Raw genomic sequence first — 23,221 nt, 5'->3', positions numbered from 1 at the left:
CCCTCCCCTGCCCCGCGCGGGTCTGGCTCCTCTGGACACAAAGTGAACATCTGCTAGTTCACCTGCTTCCCTGGAGGCTGGCAAGCAGCTCACCCAACTGTTCACGAAAATGCGGCTACTGGGGGATAAAAACCCGTCTATGCGGGGCCAGCTCCTACCACCTAACAACACGGCTGGGTCCCAGAAACATGGGAGCCTAATCGGTTCTGCTGGGGGCAGGAGGCGGCTTTGGCGATGAACTGGAGGGCTGCGGCGTGTTCTGAGTTCCAATCCCCTGGGAAAGGCCCAGGTGGGAAGCACAGCCATAGGCAGTGTGCGTATTTTTCTAAACATAAAGCTGATTATCCACCATCACCTGGAAACAAAGGAAAATTACTTGTAATTATTCTAGATGGAAAAATAGCAACTTCTGGAAGTTTTCCGCCTCCCCTCCCTCCAACGCCCATTCACAAAGAGGAAGTAAGCCTGCGTTGATTCCGGGTAACACAACACATCAGAGCATGATTCACGCCTGGAGAGGAGATGGGCAAGAAAGACGGACTTCTAAAGTATTCCGATGAAAGAAACGACCCTTGTCATGGAAGTTACTGTTTTTAAAAGACTGAAGCCCTCTCCTGGAGAACGCTTGGGAAAGCTGGGGACAAAAGCCCACAGGACCAGCAGGTTAGCAAGAACAAAAGCCAAGCCTGGTTTAAATCCCCCCACGACGCCCCCACTCCTGGGTGGGAAGTCCTCACTCCTGAAAGCCTGTCACGCTTTCCTAAGTTTTCAAAGAGCTGTCACAATACTGCGCGGGTGGGAGGGGGCCGCAGCCACGTGAGTGTCGCTGCACATGGCAGGCGGGTCATGCGGGTGATTCTGGTGATGGCTGTGGCCTCTTTTCTCCTCCTGAACGGCTCTGAAAAGGTTGGTGCCCTGGGGCTCCTGTTCTGGAGCAAGGAGTGGCTGGATCTCTTCGAGGGTCTGAGATTCCACGTGCAGATTACATAATTACTGGTGCACGAAGAAATGATAGCAGGTGGGGTTGGCTGCCTGCAGGGAGGGGAGAGGCTGGAAGGTGCTGTGGAAGCTGGGATAACCCCTGTGCTGGGGGCCTGAGGCTAGAACAATGTAATGGGGGCTGGAATATGGGGGTGCTCTCAAGTGATGAGAGACGGGACTTTTTTTTTTCCCCTTGCTTTTAGGGCCACATATGCAGCATATGGAAATTCCCAGCGAGGGGTCGAATCAGAACTGCAGCTGCCGGCCTACACCACAGCCACACCAGATCCAGGCCGTGTTTGCAAACCTACACCATTGCTCATGGCAACGCTGTATCTTTAACCCACTGAGCAAGGCCAGGGATGGAACATGCATCCTCATGGACACTAGTCAGGTTAATTACCACCAAGCCACAGTGGGAACTCTGAGAGAAAGGACTTTTTTTAAAAAAAATTTCAGTGTGCAGCAGATGGATAGTTTTGGTAAAGTACCCTAAAAATCAATGACGAGGAACATGAATTTAACCAAAGAACCAAAGAAATACAAAATGGAAGCCCCACTACTTTCATATGAGGTTCGACAGCATAAAAATTATTCTGTCCAATTGCCAGAAAAATTTCTAAGAGCTTACTCTCAATTTATGGAGCCCAGTTTTCCCAGTGTATTTGTTCACTTTCCCTTTTTCTCCCTTGCAAGTTTGTTTGCTTATTCATTTATTTTGCACAATACCTGCAACATGTGCCAACCATTCCACCACCACACACTAAGAGATGTGGGTCTGGGGTCTGTCCCCGAGGGAATCTGCCCAACCTGAGATATTAAGTCGGTCATAATGCTGGGCCCCCAACCAGAAAGACCCCCAGCATCAGTGTGTCTTTGCCAGTGAGTTGACCCTGTGGCGATGGTACCAGGACCCATTTGCAGATGGCGCCAAGTGGCTCAAGGGATCGCTTCTGGTGAAACCCAGGTTCCTCTTTGATTGTTTAGCTGCAATAGCTAAGAACTCCGGCTGTCAGGGCTGCTACATTTTGGCACTGGCCTCATGTGTCAGGACATGATGGCCCCTAGCGAAAAATCTGCATGGAAAAAACTCCATCAAGAGTAAGGAGACTACGAGTTATCCTAGGAGTTCCAGTGTACCAGCTAGAGTGACACTATTTATCCTTCCCTGGGCTCCCTCAAGCCAGGCCCAGAATGGGTTTTGCTAATTAGTTGGCATCGGGCAAACATCCCGTGGTGCAATCAATGTCCTTACAGGAGGCTTTCAAACACCACTGGGAAGTACATCCGAATTCACTAAGACTCCCCATTTCCCTCTAAGAAAACAATTATCTACGTCCAGTTTCCACACACACAACTCCAAGTGCCTTCACGCTGGGGTCAGTAGCATGAGCGGTCTAGTTTTGCCAGGACTGGAGTCACCTCTGGTTTTATCGGTCACAAAGGCAGCTCGTCTAGTTGGGACGGAAGACTGCTGTCTCTCAAAGCCTCGGGCTTTTCTGCTGTTGTTTCAAACCAAAAGCACAGTGAGGTCAAGGCCGTTTGCATGTGGACTGCTCAGTCTCAATTCCCGCTGTCCTAACACCATTTTGTATCCCTGTGGCATTAACTACTTCATCATCTACTCTGATCGATACAATCCCAAGTCACAGAAGAAAGTGTTTCCAGGCCGGGGGGTTTTCCGGGTAATGACAGAGACACAGTACGTAGTCTCAGACGATTGAGCTACGTGTCTGCACATCATATGCCCGCACTCCTCACGCCTGACATGAATCGCCAACCATTTCAGGCACCAAGAAACCTTCCACTGACTGTCTCTTGTATAGTTAGGAGGGTATAATTATGAGGTCCTCAGATCCTGTCACAGGCTTCTGTGTGGCTATAAAACATGCCAACAAATGCTTGGATTTACCTCCGAGAGAAAGGGGGTGCTTCGTGCCCCATGAACAAGGACCCCCTGTGGGCACTCACTAGCTTCTGACAATCAGACTGCAGCAGAAAAGAGGGCTGCCTGTTCCCAAGCTTCCTCCTATTTGTCTCTCTCTCTGGGAACACAAGGCTTTGGAACCCTTAGCTGCCACATGGGCAGTGTCACTGTCATGAAGACATCATGCTGAAAAGACCTTAAGTGGAGACCCCATAGAGAGAAGTGGCTGAGGACAGGGAGTTCCAGCTACTTCAGCTCAAGTGCCACACAAGGGAAGGAAGAGCCGTGGGGATGCCCTCAGCTGCTCCTGAACTGTGAGATCATAAATCGCCATGGTTGTTCTATGCCACTCAGTTTAGGGTGGTCCATTACTCAGCAAACAGATAACTAATATACCTCTTAAATGGATCACAATCGGAGCCCTTCCTACTGGTCTTTTTTTCAGAACGCATCCCTGGCCTTTTTAGGACTCTCCCAGCTAGTAAGACTCTCCCAATGAGTAAGGCTTCCCCAGCCAGTAAGACTCCCCCAATGAGTAAAACTTTTCCAGCTAGTAAGACTCTCCCAACGGGTAAGGCTTCCCCAGCTAGTAAGACTCCCCCAATGAGTAAAACTTTTCCAGCTAGTAAGACTCTCCCAACGAGTAAGGCTTCCCCAGCCAGTAAGACTCCCCCAATGAGTAAAACTTTTCCAGCTAGTAAGACTCTCTCAACGAGTAAGGCTTCCCCAGCTAGTAAGGCTCCCAGCTAGTAAAGCAATGAAGCACATCTGGTCTCCCCATTAGCCCTGAACTGCTCTGCCACCCCTCCATCACTCACACCTTGCTTCCCGCTGCTCACCTCAGGTGCTGGCCCACGTTTCCTATTTTTGATGCTTCTAGTTATGAAGCCCCACTGCTCTCCTCGAAGACTCCGTGCCCCTGGGGTTCAAGCTCACTCTCCACACACCCACCGTGTGCCTGGCAGATGAAGTACCACATCCCTGGGCCCTGTTCCTTGGCTTCTCGTGTGAGGCGCGCAGTCAGTCCAGGCCTGTGGCTGGTGCCTACAGGCCAGCAAGCTCGATCGCTCACTCACTCAAGTGTTCACAGAGCATCCGCAAGGCTCCAGATGTGGAACAAAGCTGATAATCTCTCGCTGTTGGGCAGGACCAAGGAGAAAGGTCACATCTTCATTAACGGTGTGGTGAGCCAGTACCAACCACGGCTGTGCAGTTAGGATAGAAAAGTTAAACAGAAAAGATCTTTTTTGTTTTGTTTTGTTTTGTTCTTGCAGGAGGTCTTTTCAGACTGTGAATGGGAACAACTACCCATTTTCTTGTCTGTAAAATAAATAATTGTCCTCTCGTAAGGAGTAAATGGGACAGTGTGTGTGAGACGCTTTAGTGTCTTACACACAGGAAGCGCGCCATAGACGTAGGCTATTCTACTTCTTATTCCTTATTATCTCAAGTTTAATGCACCCAATGCTGAGGCTCTTGCATTCCCTCTGCTCTTCCCACATCTTCCCCACCCCAGTTCCCAGCGTGTTCTCCTCTGAGTGCCAAGACGGACCCCTGCCCCCTGCGTCCTTGTCTCCTTTTCCTTTCTCGCATCCCACACCCGACCCTATGGCAGGGATGTGTGTCTAAAATACATCCAGGGGGAGTTCCCATCGTGGCTCAGGAGTTAAGGAATCTGACTAGGAACCATGAGGTTGCGGGTTTGATCCCTGGCCTCGCTCAGTGGGTTAAGGATCCGGCGTTGTGGGCTGTGGTGTAGGTCGCAGACGTGGCTCGGATCCCGTGTGGCCGTGGCTCTAGCATAGGCTGGTGGCTACAGCTCTGATTGGACCCCTAGCCTGGGAACCTCCATATGCTTCGGGTGTGGCCCTAAAAGGACAATCCATATAATACATCCAGAATCGACCACTTCTCACCCCTCACTGCTCTGACCCTGTCCAAGCTCTCATTGCCCCTGCCTTCTTTCACAGCCAGGATGTGCCAACTCCTCTGTCTGCCACCACCCACCCGCCACATGTCCCGACCAGCTCTTCAACCAGCGGCCAGGAGAACTGTGTTTAAAGAGGTCGCGTTCATCTTTTTTGCTCGAGATGCTCCAGTGACTTCCCTCCTAACGGCGTCATGATCATCTGGCTCCAGATCGCCTCGCACTCATTTCTGGGCCCTCCGCACACTCTGGTCTTCAGCTGCGCCGGTCATCCTGTCCTTCCCCAAGCACACCGGCTACTCCTGCCTCAGGACGTTTCCACTTGCTAGTCCTTCTGTTGGAAAGACTCTTCTTCAATACCTAAGTGTCTTGCTCCTTCAGCTCCTTCTAGTCTATTCTCAAAGGCCAACTTCTCTGGGGTGGGGGGAGATCTTCACGGACTGTCCTAATTAAAATTACCCCCCCCCCAGCACTGTCGGCCTCTCCAAGCTTTAAATTTTTTCCTTACCAGCTACCTCATATGTGTGACTTTGCCTTGTTGTTTCTCCCACTGGAATGTGAGTCCTGTGAGGGTGTGGGTTGTTCACTGCTCTCCTCCCAGGGCCCAGAAACAGTGCCCGGCATGTGGCAGACTCTTGACAACTGCTCAGGAAGAGGGGGCAGGAGGGAAGGAAGGACAAAGGGAAGGGATACAGTGCTCGACTTCTTTGACTCACACGACCCAGGGACAACTTGACCGGCTGATCACGTTGGAGCCTTGCTTGGGGTTCTAAACTAAAATCGAGAGACCGCTGCCCTTCCTCCGCAGGGCAGGGAAGTATGGCGGCCCCTTGGGTACCTGCCCCTTCGTCTTTCACTTCGTGCAGGTACAGAGGAGTCACCTTTAGCTCATGGCTCCCACTTCCGCTGATCTTCGGCATCATTCCCATTGTACCCGGGGGCAGAGGTTCCCTCTTTGGGTATCAACATTTGCCCAAAGTGCAGAGTGGAGCAGGTTCGAGGTCAAGTCTTCCTTCTGAGACACCAGTCCTTCGGGAGCCCTGGGCCTTGGGGAGTCAGTGGCAGGTCCAGAAGGTCCAGTCCCTCCCAGGCTCGCTCACAGTTGGGGACATGGCGGTGCACACGCCCAGGATGGGCCAACAGCCTGACAGATTAGAAGGCACGTTGAGCTGGGGAGTCACGGGCTCCGGGTTTTATCAGAGCCAGAAGCACCCTGACCCGAAGGAGAGCAACTCACCGCTGAGAACCTGCCTCGGCCCCATGAAATGAGTCACTCGTCGCCTTCTCAGGAGGACGACATCACGGGCGTCTCCACGGGGCCCCTGCATATTTGAGACAAGAGTCGGACCAGCGACAGGTGCGAAAGCCAGGGAAGCACCGAGGCAGGTCGGGGGGATTCTCTGCCTCACGTACAAGAGCTTTTCCCTTGATGTGTTTACATCCATCCATCCAGCAAACTAGACATCTAGCCAGGTAACAAAGGCGAATTTACAAAGGATCTGACCTTCAGAGGGGCCCCGTTTCCTGGGCCTCTGACTCCACATCTCCTCTCTCTTCATGCACCAACCCTTGTGCTGCCCCTGGAGTGAAGCCTGGGGCCTCTCAGGCAAAGAAGGTAGTTGGCTCCTGTGCCAACAGTCCATGTAATGTAACAGGACCTACAGCTGCCAGCCGACACCACAACCACATCAACACCCGATCCGAGCTGTGTCTGTGACCTACACCACAGCTCACGGCAAGCCAGATCCTTAACCCACTGAGTGAGGCCAGGGATCGAACCCGCATCCTCATGGATACTAGTCAGGTTCACTTCGGCTGAACCACAACGAGAACGCCAACACAAAACACTTCTCTTTGGGGAAGTGGCAGCCTTCAAAAGGCCCAGATGAAGTCCGCTGCAGATGCTACGTTCTACAACCCATCGCCAGACAAAGGGGTTGGGTGGCCGGTCTCCATGTGGACGTCAAAACACACTTTGGGTGCAGTCCGTCAGACGGTGAGACACCAACACCAAATGCTACTGCTTACATGTGGAATCTGAAAAAAGGACACAATACTGACACACAGACTTTGACAAACTTATGGTTTCCCGAGGAGAGAGGTCGGGGGTGGGGGGATGCACGGAGGGTTTGGGATGGAAATCCTATAAAACTGGATTGTGAGGATCATTGCACAACCATAAATGTAATAAATTCTATGAGTAATAAAAACCCCCACACTTTAGGAGCACGCAGTGGAGGAAGCAGGGGAGAGCAGTGACTCAAGATTTGTTGAAACGAATGTGGTGGGTGCTCTGGGTTCTGCAGGGATGAGTTTTTCAGAGTTGCCATCCACTGCGTGGCAAGACGCCCAGGCGTGGCAGGTGGCACAGACACAGCCGTAATTGATAGCTTAATTAAGGAATTAAGTGGGTTATAACTTCCAACCTACAGTTTGGCTTAGCTAAATTTCATTATCTTCCCTCCCCTGGTACACACACAGGAGTCAACGGGAGTGGGTGTCACCACCGAGGGCTGGTGCTAAGTGGCCTGGCCTGTCTGCACACATGGACAGAAAGGTCCATAGACGCCTCCTCCACGTGCTGGGAGCTGCTCCAGGAGGGCTGCACAGACCATATCTGCCCTCTTCCCTCAAGAAGGGGCTGAATGGCCTGCTGGAGATGAGAAGCATCGCCTCCAACAGCCACAGGAGAGCCTTCTGAGGGTCGAGCCCTGGGAAATGGGCTTTGCAGACTTGGAGAGAAGGCGCCCTGCCGCCTCAGTTACGCCCACAAGCTCCCCCAGGCCGACCCCATGTGCCTCCTGCTCGGTGGTGGCCTTGGGCCTGGGAAACTGCTGCCCTCTGGGGCGGGTGGGACTGAACTGGGGAACCCGGACTTCTCCCCAGCTGCTCTTCAAGGACGCCTGGCCTGTATCCTTGTCATTTAGAACGTGGTCCCCCAGCCGGCATCACCCAGGATCGGCTCTGCATCTTAACAAGATCCCCAGGTGATCTCCACGCCCACTGCAGTTTCACACTCGGTGACCAGATGGTACATCCAACGTCCACTTGGTGTTCTTTCCATGGAGGTCGTTTTTTTTTTTTTTTAATGTATTTTTCTTTTTTAGCCATACCAGCGACATGTGGAAGTTCCCAGGCCACGAATCGAGCCTGTACCACAGGGGCAACCCAAGTCGCTGCAGTGACAATGCTGGATCTGTAACCTGCTGAGCCACGAGGCAACTCCCCAACTTCCATGTGAAACTAACCTGTTCCTCAAAGATTCAGTGTACCTTAAAACCACATGAAGAGTGAGGTCTATGAAAAATCGAGGCCCCTGGATAGAGACTCATAACTGAGATCTGACACCCTTATTTAAATATGAATTTGATGCTGGCGTGTGACACCGGTGGCAAGAGTCTCAGCGATGGGAGGGGGTACAAAGCAACAGAGGATGCCCGGGGAGGGTGCGGGGCCTCTGCCCTTAACCTGGCGGGGGGCACCCTTCGCGAGCGCCACAGAGGACAGTCAGGTGCTGTGGCGTTTGAAGCGCCGACCAAAACCCGCCACCTGGAAAGCTGAGTCCAGCTGCAGCTGCCGGGGGGCCTCGCAGCCAGCAAAGCCCCTCACTGAGCTTCCACACCCATGTCCAACTGCACTACTTCCAAACCCACCGTGGTCCGAGTCATTTCCAGGGGCAAACCCTGCCGCAAGGCCGTTCACAGCCCTTGTCACAGGCCGCCTCGAAAGCTGGGCCGAGCGATGGATACGGAACGGGACAGCCGTGGGAGCCACCAGAGGGTTTTCAAGCCGGAAGAGGACAGAATCCAAGTTGGCCTTTAAAGGTGTGATGTGAGATCGTGTGGTTGAGGAGAAGGTGCCTGCAGTGATGCAGCAAGCTGCCGAAGATCTGGACTGGGAATCTGTGTCTCAGCTGGACTGCGGTGCACACAACGTGACTCCGTTCTGACGGCCACTTCTGGGCAGAGTGGATTCAATCACACGCCGTGAGTGATCCAGGGCCACCGTCGCCCAGGCCAGTCTACACAGCGATGCAGGGGGCCTGCAGGTGTGTCGGCTCTTTTCACCCAGATTGCCATTTCTAGAATACCTGTGCCAGGGTTTGCTGCTTGGCAGGTGGGTCACGCACACTCTCAGGCTGAGGGCTGTCTGGCTGTGGGCAGGGGGCGCACGTGCTGCCCATCTCTCGCCTTGGGATTTGTGCCTTCAATCCGCTTTGGGCTGGAACAGCAGCAGGGGAAGGTAAGGGCCGGTTCCTGCCCAGTCGCGAGAGCCTGGGCGCGTCCCCGGACAGCTCCGGGCTCGTTTCTTCATCTGTAAACTGTCCGTCCTCTAACAGCAGGAGCCTCAGGGATGACCCAGCCGGAGTCCCTGCGTGAGGGCCAATGTCTGAGACGCCCCCCAAGGGCATGGCGCACCACCTCTGCCACCCTACATTCAGTTGGTTAGGACAGGTCCCTCTGGCCTCCTGTCTTCGGGGGAAGCTGGCAGGTGGCTGGACTCTAGGTAGGTAAGTTGTCTCTGCTTCTCACCAGCATGCTTCCTCCTAAAGGAACATCTGGTTGCCTCTGCACGGGCCTTCCTTTCTTCTTATGAGTCTGGATGAGGCTCTGGTTTTCCCTGCTTCTCTTGGCTTATCTCAGACCTAACTCAGATCACAGTGGGTTTTTTCAGACACTGCACAGATATCCCTTCTTAGGCCTCTGATTAAACTCCATCTGGCATCACAAAAGCTGTTTCAAGCCTGGATTCCTTCTCTAAGGTTATGTGCCAACAACCCATCCATAAATTAATAGTTACGGTATGTTTATTAGTTTCCTGGACTTCTAATAGTATATTGATTCTGGGCAGAAGCTTAGCATCTGGTTTAGCTAAAGAATTTAATTTTCTACAAACCATACAATCTAATCATATCATCTGGTATTCAAACAAACACGAATTGAGTGGCCTTTAAATGCCGATGTGTGCACCAGGGCTGAGTTTCTACCAGGCTGCCATGACAATAAGGGTGTTAAAAAGAAAAAAGAAGAAAGATTAATAGAGTGGATTTTTAAAAAGGCTTACTACATTCAGTTTAACTGTCCATTTTTTTTTTGAGTTTATGCTCTCACTTTCTTTTTCACGTGCGTAATAATATTTTTAAAGTTTTTTTTTAAAAAAAACAAATACACTTGATAAAATAAAAAGGGACAATTCTATCACAGTGTCCCAAATTTTGGAGAACATTTTACTGATCCATGAAATACAAAAGACAGGTTAATGGAACATTCAGTGATTTTTAAAAGCTGGGCCAAGTCCAGGTTTAAAACCTCCCCACTCGCTTCTGAAATCAATCAACAGCCCGCACTGATTCTGACGGGCTGGCGGGGAGGAGAAGACGGCTTCCCTCGCAGACTCTGAAATGGAAGCAGACCAGCGTGGACTCGCTCAGCAGCAAGAGACCAGGAGGGATCGGATTCCTGACACCACCCCCGCCCCCCAGGCCCCCCATTCCAAGGTCTTCGCATTTCTGAGAAAGACTTTCCACAAACAAACGAACAATTACTGCCTTCCCGTCACGCATGGGGCTGCATTCTGACCTTCAGCTTCCTTGGGAAAATAACCAAGAGCCCTTTCATCCCAGGCCCCCCGCCGGGCTCCGAGGTTGCACTTGGGGTGTGCCTTCCACCTGCGACCACCTGCTGCCTTTCAGGGCTGCGCCCGCCTGGGGCCTTTGCTTCCCTTCCCTCCTGAAAGCACAGGAAGGGAAGAAGCAGGACTGGTCAAGGGGCCGCGGGCACTTGGAGGGCCTCTCGCTGAGCACGGCTGGGCGTCGGCGAGTTCCACCCAGAGCCCCGCCGGGCTCCTTCTCGGTTAAAGCCTTTAAACGCGACCCGAGCCCCATCGGGAGGTTCAGGCTCCGCCTCACTCCCACCTCCCTGGACAGCCCGGCCTCCCGTCCTGTTTCGGGCGGCTCATCCTCACGTCCCGGGCGCCCGGCCCTCAGTTCCAAAAACTTCTTCGGGGTGTCGTCAAAGCTTCGAAGCCTCGTGTTCGCAGAGCCCCCCCCCCCTCCCAACCTCCGGGGCGAGTGACTCTGGTCCCACCCACGACCTTCGACACCACACGACCACCAGCCTGGAGGCTGGCCCGAGGCAGAAGCTGGAAAGCCGCCGAGGGCGATGAGAGGGGCGTGCAGCTTTGTGCACCGAGCAATAAATCCGACGTCTTTCCAGGTCGGTCCGTATCAGGCCAGCCCCGGCTTTGAAGGGGTGATCGGCGTTGGCGCGCTGCTTCCTGGGGTCACACCCTAATTTAAGCTCTGTGCTGCTGGCGGCCGCTCAGGCTATTCCTGTTTTTCCTCCTTTGCAAACAGTGGCGAGACAACCCCCCTTTTACGGCGTCCCCCCACTTGTACCTCTGCTCACAGAAGGGGCACCGGACGGGGCACACAGCTGGGCGGGGGCACATCTGGGAGGCACGTTCCCTCCCCCAGCAGGGGACTGGCACCCTTTTCGCCAACTGGCTTTGTCAGTCCTCGTTTCCGTTTCTGTTTCTCTAGTGAATGGGGACGGAGAATATGTTTAAAGGCTGTACTTCTTTACCCGCAGGGCTGACTATTCTTCGCCCGAATTCCACCTGGAGAAACTGGGCACATCTACAGGGGAGAGACGAGCTCTTTACACGTGACCGTATCAGCCCCTCCTGCGCACAGACCTCCCTCTTCCTCATTTAACGCGGACTGACCTTCGAGGCCCGGCCCTGGTGGGACCTGGTGGATCCCCTGCAGGTTGTCATCTCGGTAGATCCGCAGAGCCACGCTGCGGGGAAGGCCCCGCGTTCTGTCACACGCGAGAGACGGGGGTCCAGCAAGGTGAGTGGGAAAGCCGAGCGTGGTCTCCACGCTTGCCGTCAGGCCTGTGTTCTCTCCCTACGCCATTCGAACCCCCCAGAGCAAAGCCCCCTCGTGTGGCCTTTAAGGTGGTTTCTGATAGAAAGAGAGCGATGGGCGCGTGAGGAGAACAAAGACACAGGTGGGGAGGGGGTGGCATCTCCTCTCTTTATGGTCAAAATGTGTCACTTGTTGACAGAGGCAGGTCATGTGTGGCCTCTCATCACAGGTTTCAAGCCCAAGGCTCTAGACCTTTGCTGGACACTCCTAACAGCCACGTGACATTCCTAACAACAGGGTCCCATGGTCCGGTTCGGAGGGACAGATTACAGCATCGTAAGATACAGGGCTGTGTGTGTAACTTTAAAAAACCCCAATTCCTGGGCATCACCCTGAGACATTCCAGCGTAACTGGCCTGGGAATCACCATCTGGGGCAGCTTCTCACTGGCAGCCCTGGTTGAGACCCACTGTCCGCAGACACCTCAGCCACCCTGTTTAGCTTCACTGAAAGCCCACGTTTCCCAGCCGCGGCAGAGGCCCGAAAGGGAAGGTGACTTGCTGAGCTCGCGCTGCTGCTGAGAGGCACGCTGGGACCGAGTGCACACGTGACGGGCCCTGGGCCCCTCCATCAAACTGAAAGCCTATGGAGCAGCCACCGACCTGCCTTTCAAAGGCAGTTCAGGCCATGGTATCATCTGCGGGTACAGATGTGCTCGTAACTTAAGACTGCCTTCGCGACGGCAGCTTGAGCTGTTGGCGTCAGGCCTGCTCCTCTGCGTCCTTTGCTCCCAGGCTGTCCGCCAAGCGAGGCCTCAACTTCCCTGACGGTCACCTGGTTTCCTCTGCCCAGGACCATGGTGAGTTCCCTGCACATCCAGTTCAAACCGTCTCTCTCCTGAGCATCACCTTCATGCTGGTTATCGTTGCTGGTGTCGAGCACGGGGTCCTCCCCCTCCTGGTCCTTGGCGCAGACGTGGGTCTTCACTTGTGTTGGTAACAAAGAGTTAATGGCAGCCTCCCCGAACCCACCCCTCGCCACTGCTGCCGCTCCACGACGCCAGGGACCATCTGGCCTTTGTCCACCACGAGAGGGCACACAGACAAAGCGTTTGGGGCAGAACCGTCTTGAAACTCGCCTTCCAACCTCCAGAGTTTTACAGACCAGAGAACCCAGGCCCAGGGAGGCCCGGCCCTGCCCTGCCCAGGGGCACACCAGGAATTTGCGGCCGAGCTGGTGAACGCATCCAAGACTCGCTGAGCTTCCTGGGCAGCTGCAGTCCACGGCTGACCCGCATTCAGCTTTCAGAGCAGCGGGCCTCTCGGCTGTGGGCCCACAGCCACTTCTATGTCACAGCTCCTTAGTGCACTGCTTGCGGCAGCAGAAGCTAAAGAGCGCTCCAAGGTCAAGGGTGTTTCTGTGGCGGAACGTGAGCGTTTTCTTGACGCAGCCTGCTTTCTCGTTGGGTTATGCCGATTTTCCTCCAAATTAAAATCAAAGGTCTGCACTACAGAAAGGATAACGTGTGCTGGTTGAATCCCTATGAATACAGAAAGCAGCAAGCTGGGATCAAACTGAAGGCTGAGCGGGTGGGGTACCTGAGTGTTTGAACGGCTGGAACTGGCATTATTTTCCCATGTGACTCCATCCCTCCCCAGCCCCCCTTCTCTGAAGAGAACTGCATCGCCTCCCATGGGTGCGGGCCTGCCTTGACCCCAGGAATGACAGCCGATGCGGCACCAAGCCCGTCAAACCCTGTCTTTTCAGTGAAGTCACTGGTCCTGCCCCTGCGCCTTGTTGCAGACCACCTGCTCCTTCCTGGGGCCTCCCCTCCTCTCAGATGGCCCTGTGCCATCCCCCTCCCCACCCCCCCCCCAATGACACTCAGCTCCAGGACGTCAGGGGCCTCCAACGCCCAGCCCTGGAGGCGCCTGATCAGACAACATTGCGACTCATCACTGTGTGACGACACTGCGCTGGACCCTTTGCACAGCTCCACTCATTTAATCCCCTGGACGCCGTGAAATGAACACTGCAATCTGGACGCTGGAGAGGAGGACATGGATACTGTCATCCTGTGACTTCACCATTTCCCAGGAACGAGAACAGTGGCTGCCATGGATGCCGACTTCAAACTCGCGCCAGTCAAAAGCTCCGTCTTCAATCGCAGGGCATCCGGGTACCCGGAGCCAGTCCAGGACCGTCCCTCTGAGTCCTTCACATGCCCTTTCCCTGCAGCCCCTCTTAAATGTGAGGACCCCCAGGCCCTCCCATCCTCAGCTCAACCTCCCCTGAGGCACGTGCCCTCCCATGACCTGAGTTCTACGTGCTGGCCAGCCCGAATCTCTCCGGAACCACCGGCTGCCAGCCAGCACCATCCGCCCGTCTCTATTCCTCAGATTCTATGTGTCAAAACAGAAGCCATTTCCCCACCAAACCGAAACTGCCCCTTCCCCTGAATTCTTCTCAACAGATGGTGGCCCCCCTCCCCACCCTACCACCCAACCTGGGAACCACAGACATTAATCTCGAGCCTTCCTTGAGCCTCAGCAGGACAGAATGATGTTTAAGCACACAGGCTCCCAAGAAAACTATTCTATCCACAAGAGCAAGAAAAAGAAAACACCTAGGAATAACTTAACAAAGGAAGTGCAAGACTGAAACTACAAAACCTTGCTGAGAGAAATTAAAGATCAAAATAAATTCAAAATAGAGATCAAATGAAAAATAAATTAAAAATCAAAATTAACATTGTTTATGGATCAAAAGAGTCAACATTGGGAGTTCCCACAGTGGTGCAGCGGAAACGAATCCAACTAGGAACCATGAGGTTGTGGGTTTGATCCCTGGCCTCACTCAGTGGGTTAAGGATCTGGCATTGCTGTGGCTCTGGTGTAGGCCGGCAGCAACAGCTCCGATTATACCCCTAGCCTGGGAACCTCCGTATGCCACACACGCGACCCTAAAAGGACAAAAGACAAAAAAACAAAACAAAAGATCCAGCATGGTTAAGATTCCCAAGCTGATCTATAGACTCAACAGGTTTTGTTTGTCTTTCTTTGTTTTTGTTTTTCAGAAACAATCTGATCCTAAAATTTATATAGAAATGCAAAGGCCCCAGAATAGTCAAAACAATTCAAAGAAGAACAAAGTTAGAGGATGTATATTTCCCGATTTCGAAACTTAAGTAAACATTTAAATATATGATCAATTGATTTTTGACAGAGGTACCAAGGCAATTCCGTTTGGGAAAACAGAGTCTTTTAAACACATGGTGCTGAGACCAATGGATAGCCACACAGACTTAGATCCCACCTCACACCTTAAACAATAATAATTTAACACGGCTCACAGACCCAAATGTACGAGGTGAAACTGTAAAACTTCTGGAATGGAATTTAGGAGAGAATCATTTGCGACCTTGAGTTAGGCAGAGAGATACAATATGAAAAGCATGATCCATAAATAACAAATAAACTGGACTTATTAAAATTAAAAACATTCACACTTCAAAAGACACCATTAAGATACTGAAAAGACATGTCAGACTTGGAGAAAATACTTGCAAATCGTATGTCTTATAAAGGACTTGTATCCAGAGTATTTTAAGAACTGTTACTTTTTAAAAACAAGAAAACCCAATTAATAAAAGATCTGAACAGACGTTTCATCAAAGAATATGCATGAAAGATCCATTAGCACATGGGAGGATCCTCAGCATCGTTGGCTACTTGAGAAACGCAAATGAAACCACAATGAGCTATTGTGGTTAAACCACTAGAACGGCTTTAACCAAAAAGTACAAGATAGCACGTGCTGGTGAGGGTGCGCCGAAACCGGAACCCTCAAACACTGCTGGTGGAAGGTCAAATAGGGCAGATACTTCGGAAAGAGTGTGGGAGTTCCTTAAAAAGCTGAACCAAACACAATAAAACCCAGCAACAGCACTCCTAAACGAATACCCAAGGGAAATAAAAACAGGGCCACACACACACACACACACACACACACACACACACACGTCTGTACACAAGTGGTCGTGGCAGCATGTGAAACCAATCCAAGGCTCTATCAGCTGGTGGCTGGATAGACAAAGGAAGGAGGCCAGATGCAAAAACCGCTGTTATCTGATTCCATCTCTATGAAATCAGAAGGACAGAAGGTGGATTGGTGGTTGCCTGTGGCTGGGGGATGGAGATCACAAATGGGCACAAGAGGTCTTTTTGAGGTGATGGAAATGTCCCCAAATTGGTGTGTCGTAATGGCCGCACAGCTCCGCGACTAAAAAAGCATTGACGTGTCCACTGAGATGGGTGAACTTTATGGTAGATAAATCACACTTCCTAAAAACTGTTGGCGGTGGGAGGGAAGCACAGGTTCTGGATTCCGATTCCAGTCCTGGGTCTATTACCTACCAGCTGTGTCACCTGGGACAAGTTACCTCGAGTTTTTTCATCTGTACATCAGGAATTAAGATAATCCATACTTCATAGTTACTGTCAGAATTAAGTGAATTAAGAGGTAAGATGCTAGCACAGTGTCAGACACACAGCAAACATTCGGTCATGTTAGCTACTTTTCATAATTATCATGATTACATTCAACCAATGATCAAGTTTTGCCAACTTCACTTAGTAAATTGTCCTCCTAACTAGTGAATCCCTGTTTCCTTGAACCTTCTTCCCTGGCATCAGGCTCTGAACCAGCTTTCAGACAGACGACTGGCTCTCTTCCCGGCTTCCTCCAGGCTTGTGCGCACATGCCTGCGTGTGGCACTCGAGACCCCCTGGGCCTGGTCTCTGTGGCACCTGCCACCACATCCCCCTCCCCGACACCACGCCGTGCTCATGCCATCCCTCGGCACAAGCGCCCCTCCGTCCACTGCCTTCAGGCTTTTCCACTTTGCGCGCCCCCCTCAGGCCCTCCCTGACCTGCTCGCGCTGGCCTTTCTTACCCGTGATGGCCACCTGCCCACATCGCAACACCGAACTGGACACAGATCACACAACGCATCTCATTTCTTAAAGTGGGAGCCCAGCACGGTCCCGGGGCACTAGTGCACTGTAGGTGCCAACGGGTCCGGAGGACGACCAGACTAGGCAGCATCTTCTCGGCTCCCCGCGGGGAGGAAGTGCACTTGGGCTTTCCCACAGCTCAGGCCTCTTTTTGGCCTGTCACTTTAGGCAAGTGACAGAGGTGGTGCAGGAAAATGGAAATCTTCATAAAGCCCCACCCGTCTGGAAGTATTACTGTACGTGGTGGGGAGACAAAGTTCAGGGTCCGGCCGCTGACCCGAAGCCACTTGTACTTTCACTGTCGGCAGTTCATCAGAATTTACAGATGGCTGGTGATGTTCAGCTTTCCAGTAGAAGTTTTTCTCACTCAGCTGAAATCAGAGATTTTAAACTCCGGAACTGATCTGTTAAGGATCTGAGATAGCTCACAGTGGGGATATACGACAATTCACTCTAAAAAAAAAAATTCTCCAGAAAATTCTAAAAAGCAGCAGAGGTTGAGACACACTCCTCTGAGATCTAAAATGTGCTCCTCTGTGTTTTAACATTCTTCCCGATAAAACGGGGGCAGTTCTGCTTAGATTTACGGATAACTGAAAATCCCACTAACAGTACAACTCGCATGAGAACGTGAAATGGAATCCTCTCCTCCGTCCTCAACACCGTAGGTCATTGTAAAGGTCAAGTCTGACTTATTAAAACAATCTGGTCAATACGTGTTAATGGCCACACTAGAAGTGACATTTAAAACCCGTTCAAGAACAATTAAAACAAAGGAAAAATCCAGATCGCCAAAGCCACAGTCTTAATTAACCCACAGTCTGGAGCATATACTCAAAGGTATGAGTCTAAAAGATAACTCAGAGTAATATTTCCAGGAGATTAAACGGAAGACCCTCTGTGAATAAATCCCGATTTGTGGACATGGAATGTTTCTAATCATGAGGATGAAAAGAAACCTTAGCAAAGTATCGACCAGGGATCATTTCTGTGTTTACAGCATAACAGGCCCTGGGGGGAGAAATCGGAAATGACCACAAATACAAACCTCCATGATCAAGTGCCACTAGGTAACATTTAGTATCAGACCCTTAAAATGAAAGAAAAGTTGAAACAATCACATCGCATCCTGTAAACATCTATTTTTCTTTTCCAGAAATGTCCCACTGACTGAATTTCCTTTCTTTAAGAAACATTCTGCCACTGACAGAGAAGGGCGTCAGGACCTGCCACCCCAAAATAAGCCACTTTAGCACAAGAAGGATTTTTGAGCTGAAGGCACTGGCGTTCAGGAAATCCCTCATCAGCCTAAAAGCAGAGCCTGCCCGTGGACTCAAGTATCATAAATGCCCTCCCCGGGCAGCTCGAATCTCTCCTGGCACCACCCTGGGCACTGCCACAAACTATCGCCTCTCCCATCACTTCTCCAATAGGCCCTCCAGAAAAGCGTCTGCTTCTCCCCAGGTGCCCTTGCTGCCCACCTCCTTGTGGACCAAGCTAGGTGCAGGGACCTCGAGTGAGCGCCCCTGCGGTTCCTCGTCACCGGGCATCATGGGAGGCAAGATGCTCACAGTAATGAACCTCTGGGTGTTCCGGCCGCTGACCTGTCCTTTGTCAGCTTGGTCAGTCCAGCTCACAGGGCCTGGGTAGAGAAGCCAGAGACAGAAGAAAAGAGTTCCGCCTCCCCGACAATCCTCGGGGGTCTGATCTGACACATGTAGATGACAGCTGGTATCTCCCAGCTCGAAAAGCTATTTGTAAAATCCTATAAACACTTGAAAGAGTTGAAGTTCTGAAACCTTTTGATGGAGTTCCCGTTGGGGCTCAGGGGGTGAAGCATCCGGCGTTGCACGAGTAGGTCGAAGATGCAGCTCTGATCCTGTGTTGCTGTGGCTGAGGTGTAGACACGCAGCTGCAGCTCTGATTCCACCCCTAGCCCAGAAACTTCCATATGCTGCAGGTGCAGTCCTTAAAAAAAAAAAAAAAAGGAAAAAACACAAAAGGAAAAAAAAAAAACTTTTGAGACATTGGGTCTAGTTTCTTTAACTTTTCAAACTAAATATTAAAAAAATAAACCTGGGGAGTTCCCTTCGTGGCTCAGTAGTTAACAAACATGACTAGGATCCATGAGGATTTGGGTTTGATCCCCGGCCTTACTCAGTGGGTTAAGGATCTGGCGTTGCCACGAGCTGTGGAGTAGATCGCAGACGCGGCTTGGATTCCTTGTTGCTGTGGCTGTGGTGTAGGCTGGCAGCTGTAGCTCCAATTTGACCCCTAGCCTGGGAAGACCCATATGCCACGAGTGCGGCCCTAAAAAGCAAAAAACAAAAACAAAGCAAAAGAACCCCCCCCAAAAAAAACAAACTGTATCAAAGTGCTTACTATGTTAGGCACAACTGCTCTGAAGAAAAGACTTAATAGTCACAAAATATTTACTACATGTACAGTTAACAGAGTAAAATTAATCTCCACACTACGAAAATCCTTACCAGACATTTTGTAAGTATATTTGACCCACTTTGTGAATATTATTTCATCTTTTATCATTATTCATTATTTTTCTTTTATTAAAATATAAATTTGAAAGAGTAAAATTGTATGGTGGCAAAATAACTTCAAATTAAATTTTCCTACCTGAAAAAGAGAGCTATACAATAGGGGAAAACTGAAAATAACACCTTACTGCTGTTAATAATGATCAAATAAAGGGAAGGTGATGGGGTTCCAAATACAGAACTACTGGAAATGAGAAAAGCACAGGACAAAGAACTGTGATATACTGAAAGTCATGTGGGCAAACACAGGGCAGTACCTACTCAGCGTGGAATTTAGCTGGAGACGCATCAGGGATGCCATATGGAAAAAAGCACATAAAAGACACAAAACAAAAATATACTTATTTAGCATGTTAAAAACAATCACATCAAAAAAAGTGTACAGATAAAAAATGTCAGATGACATTAAGAAAATAGTGTATATATATATTTTGCATATATATATGTGTGTGTGTCTGTGTGTGTGTATATATATATATAATTCTACAGTATTTACCACTGTTGATATATATATTTTGGAGCAGCTCAGAGGCTGCTATCATCAATTAAATTGTACAGCTTGGTTTATTACAAGTCATAGAATCATGGTTTAAAATTGGAATTCAGATCCCCAGCTACATGTTTATATACATTTATTTCTAAGTGTCCACATTATCTGAATCAGGAGCCTGCCAGTGTCTGGATTTTGCCTTGCAGTGCTTAGCTGCTAATACACTGCATTTGTTTTGCCATTTAATAACATCATTACCCAGTTGATTAAAATTACATTAGACTCATTATATACATAAAAAATATTGTCACATTCACTAGCTAAACAAATGTTACTCTCATTTTAAAAGACATACTTCTGTACCTTGAAAGCTTAAAGCCCCAACTTGCAACAGGAAGGACCATTAAATGGCAGGATCTGTATTCTCTCCCTACTGTTCAAACAGGAGCAAAGTAATGTTGAAAACAAGCTCTCCAGTGAAACCCAAACTCATACCTTCTTGGAGTGCCCAAAACTTGGTCAGTGTTTTGGTAACTGTAGTGTAATATTTTAAAAGACGTTGCTAATTGTTTTTTTTTTTTTTTACTATGAACCTGAATTTTTTTCACTGAAACAAATCAAGGAAAAAAACAAACAAAAAAACTGACTTGAAAGCATGAAAGTCATACTATGAAAAAAAAAAAAACCAAAATCTTCAATTCCTAGTAATAATTAGGATCATTTTTTTACAATTTAACACGATGCTAATTTAGTGGCCCATGTGCAGCAACACACAGTGACTACATTCTTTAAAGCACGCGGGCCAGGAAAAGATCACGGAAATGCCACTCTGGGCCCTTTGTGGGAAGCTCTGCGGGGATTTAAGGGGCAGAAGTAAGAAGTTACCATATTGCTAATCCTGCTTTCAAATGAATTTCAAAGGAGTTTTTTTCTGCTGCCCTGTGTGAAAGCTTGATGATCAGTGACTTGCAACTTCTCCTGCTGGCATCTGCTGGAGAGCTGTACTGCGGCACTTCCTGGGCATCTGGCAAGGAACACTCTGCTCTGAGCTTGGCGAGAGTCAGACCAGAACAAAGGGCACAGATGCACAAACAGGGCGGTGAACGTGCATACACCGAGCACTGCACCTCTGGCCATAAACTTGCTCTAACTGCCCTGGTTTGTAAGCACCATTAAGTGGCTAACCTTTCTCTCCAAAGTCTCCCAGTTTTCAGACTGAAAGAAAATGCCAGCAACTGAATGAGAAAGCTGAGCATTCTGTGACATGCTTAATCAAGTCAGGGCAAACCCTCAAATCAGTTTAGGACCTGGGTTAAAAAGAAAAAAGAAACAAAAACAAAAACTTGACTAGAAGACAAGTTAGGAAAAAGAAGAATAAATTATCCCATGGATCTGGATTAAAAGTAGTTTTCTTTTTTGACATTTCTTGAGTTCTGTGTTCAAGCGTGTATGCATAGATGCCTATAACAGCTATTAAAAGACACATACACTACTACATGTGGCCTTAAAAATATCTATTCTACAGTCTTTCAGTGCTTTGTAACATTACTCAAAAGAGAATGGGCTAACAGAGTAAAACTATTCAGGTTCGGAAGAATGATCTAAATGAAACTGTGCGTGCATCCCTAAATGCTATTGCTATGTTTCCACGTTAAAGTCTCTTTAACAGGTTCAGTGATGATGCAAATTAAAAGGTCACCTTAAGCAGCATTCGGTGGGGATGAAGACACTTCCATACACTCTTAGTACTGACAGACGTGAGAGCTGTGCGAGTGGTTTACAACGGTATAAAATACTGCTTTGGCAATTACAAACATAGCAATGTAGGTTTCATATGGTTTCTATTCTCTTGTCTGTTGCCAGGAAAAATTCTCACAGCAATACTGATTCCTGAATGGAGAGTCCACCCCGGCTTCTGTAGTGATAGGCTGGGGGAGGGGGCCCTGAATACTGATACCCGGGCGAGCCGGCGTCTTCTAGAGCCGGGCAAGTCCTGTACCGCGCCGGGCTGTCCACTGAAACTGCGGGGAGGGGGCGGTCCTGAAAGGGGGCGTGTTGAAAGGCGGGGTATTTTGGTTGACTGCTTAAGTGGCTATGGTTGGCATCGCGAGTCCACGCGGGTCCATGCGTCTCGGGCCTCAAAGTGTAACCCACTTCTGACCATTTTCTGTGATCCGGCAAATAATCCACTGGAGGAAGGATGAATTTGCCACTCTTTGGTGACCCGGAATTGCCCGAGTATCCCCCGGCACCAATATCAACAGGGAGAACTTCTATTCGACTCGATGGCTGGACAATAGGGGTCGGGCGGGTGTAAGATTTTTCTGGAGAAACATCGATGGAGAGAGCGGAGCCGTAAGGCCTCCGGGAAGGATTCACCGGAGCCCCGCGGGGAAACTGCGGAGATGCAGGGCTGCGTCTGGGGGAGCCGCCGTGGTAAACAGGGGGGTTGCTGTAGGACGGGGCGGGCCCGCGGTCTTCCCCGTCTGCCTGAGCCTGAGCCTGAGCCGGGGGCCTCGCGTGACTCGGCGGCGGCGCGGGCAGCGTGAACGCGGGCGGCGCCCTGGCCGGACTGGCCCCCGACGCCGCCGGCCTCCGCGGGCTGGGCGCGCGCGCCCTCTCCAGCGCCTCCTCCACTGCGCCGCTCTCGCCGTCGGGCACGTTATCGTACTGGGACGCGTTGGAGCCGCGCTTCCCCTCGTCCGCGTCCAGAACCTTCACCTTCTGCCTCACGTTGGGCACCCGCGGGGCGGCGGGGTGGGCGGCGCGAGCTCGGCTTTCCAGGGCGTACTTGGCGCTTCTCTCCACGGCCGACACGTCGGACGGTTTATTCCACTTGGGCACGAACTCCTTCCTGCCGTGGGAAGTGGCGTTGCTGTTTTGGTTGGCGGCGGCATGGTTGTACTGCCTGGAACCGTCCTGGGCAGCGGCCGGCAGTCTTCTCTGAAACTCGGCCTCCTCTTTCAGCTTCTTAGTCTCCTCGTCCAGCGACTTCCGTCTGGGCTGCCTCCCTCTCTCCGGGGTTCCACTTTTTCCTTGATGCGCAGGGGGATGCTCGAGCGGTTTGTGAGGCGCCGAGCCGCTCTCTCTTCTGCCGCCCGGGTGGGGGCTCGACCTGCCCACACTTCTCTGTCCGTTGCTCAGGTGACTCACGCCAGCCGACAGACATTCAGGTGGAAGTTGTCCCAAAGGTTTCTTTGGAAACTCCTCCTCTTTACCTACGGGGAAAGAGAAGTTCCTAAGTAACAGGCGCATGGGTAAGCAGTACCAGCTCTAGGACTTCCACGTAGAATAACCCATACTTTCCACACAAGCGCACACGCACACACATACACACACATGCAGAATTTTAGTGGCTTGAGAGAAGCATGTTTTAGAGAGAGCGATACCAACACACAGCACAACTCAAAGCCTTATTACACGGTGTGGATGGAGATAGGAAGATTTCATAACCT

The 23,221-nt window shown here is 50.7% G+C and overlaps 1 protein-coding gene across 5 annotated transcripts in view; it reads right to left on the bottom strand.

The window, feature by feature from the left end:
- Nucleotides 1-19,891: 19,891 nt before the first annotated feature.
- USP6NL (USP6 N-terminal like) overlaps nucleotides 19,892-23,221 on the bottom strand; it is a 201,261-nt gene continuing 197,931 nt past the window's right edge. For all 5 annotated transcript variants that reach the window (XM_047755322.1, XM_047755323.1, XM_047755324.1 and 2 more), the window contains one exon: nucleotides 19,892-22,984. In XM_047755322.1, coding sequence (XP_047611278.1) covers nucleotides 21,639-22,984 — 1,346 coding nt within the window. In that variant the 3' untranslated portion in view covers nucleotides 19,892-21,638. The remainder of the gene's footprint in view (nucleotides 22,985-23,221) is intronic.

Source organism: Phacochoerus africanus, chromosome 12, assembly GCF_016906955.1.
Source record: "Phacochoerus africanus isolate WHEZ1 chromosome 12, ROS_Pafr_v1, whole genome shotgun sequence".
NCBI classification, from domain to species: domain Eukaryota; kingdom Metazoa; phylum Chordata; class Mammalia; order Artiodactyla; family Suidae; genus Phacochoerus; species Phacochoerus africanus.
The sequence above is the reverse complement of the archived record's forward strand: the minus strand, read 5'-3'. Positions and strand labels throughout refer to the sequence as shown.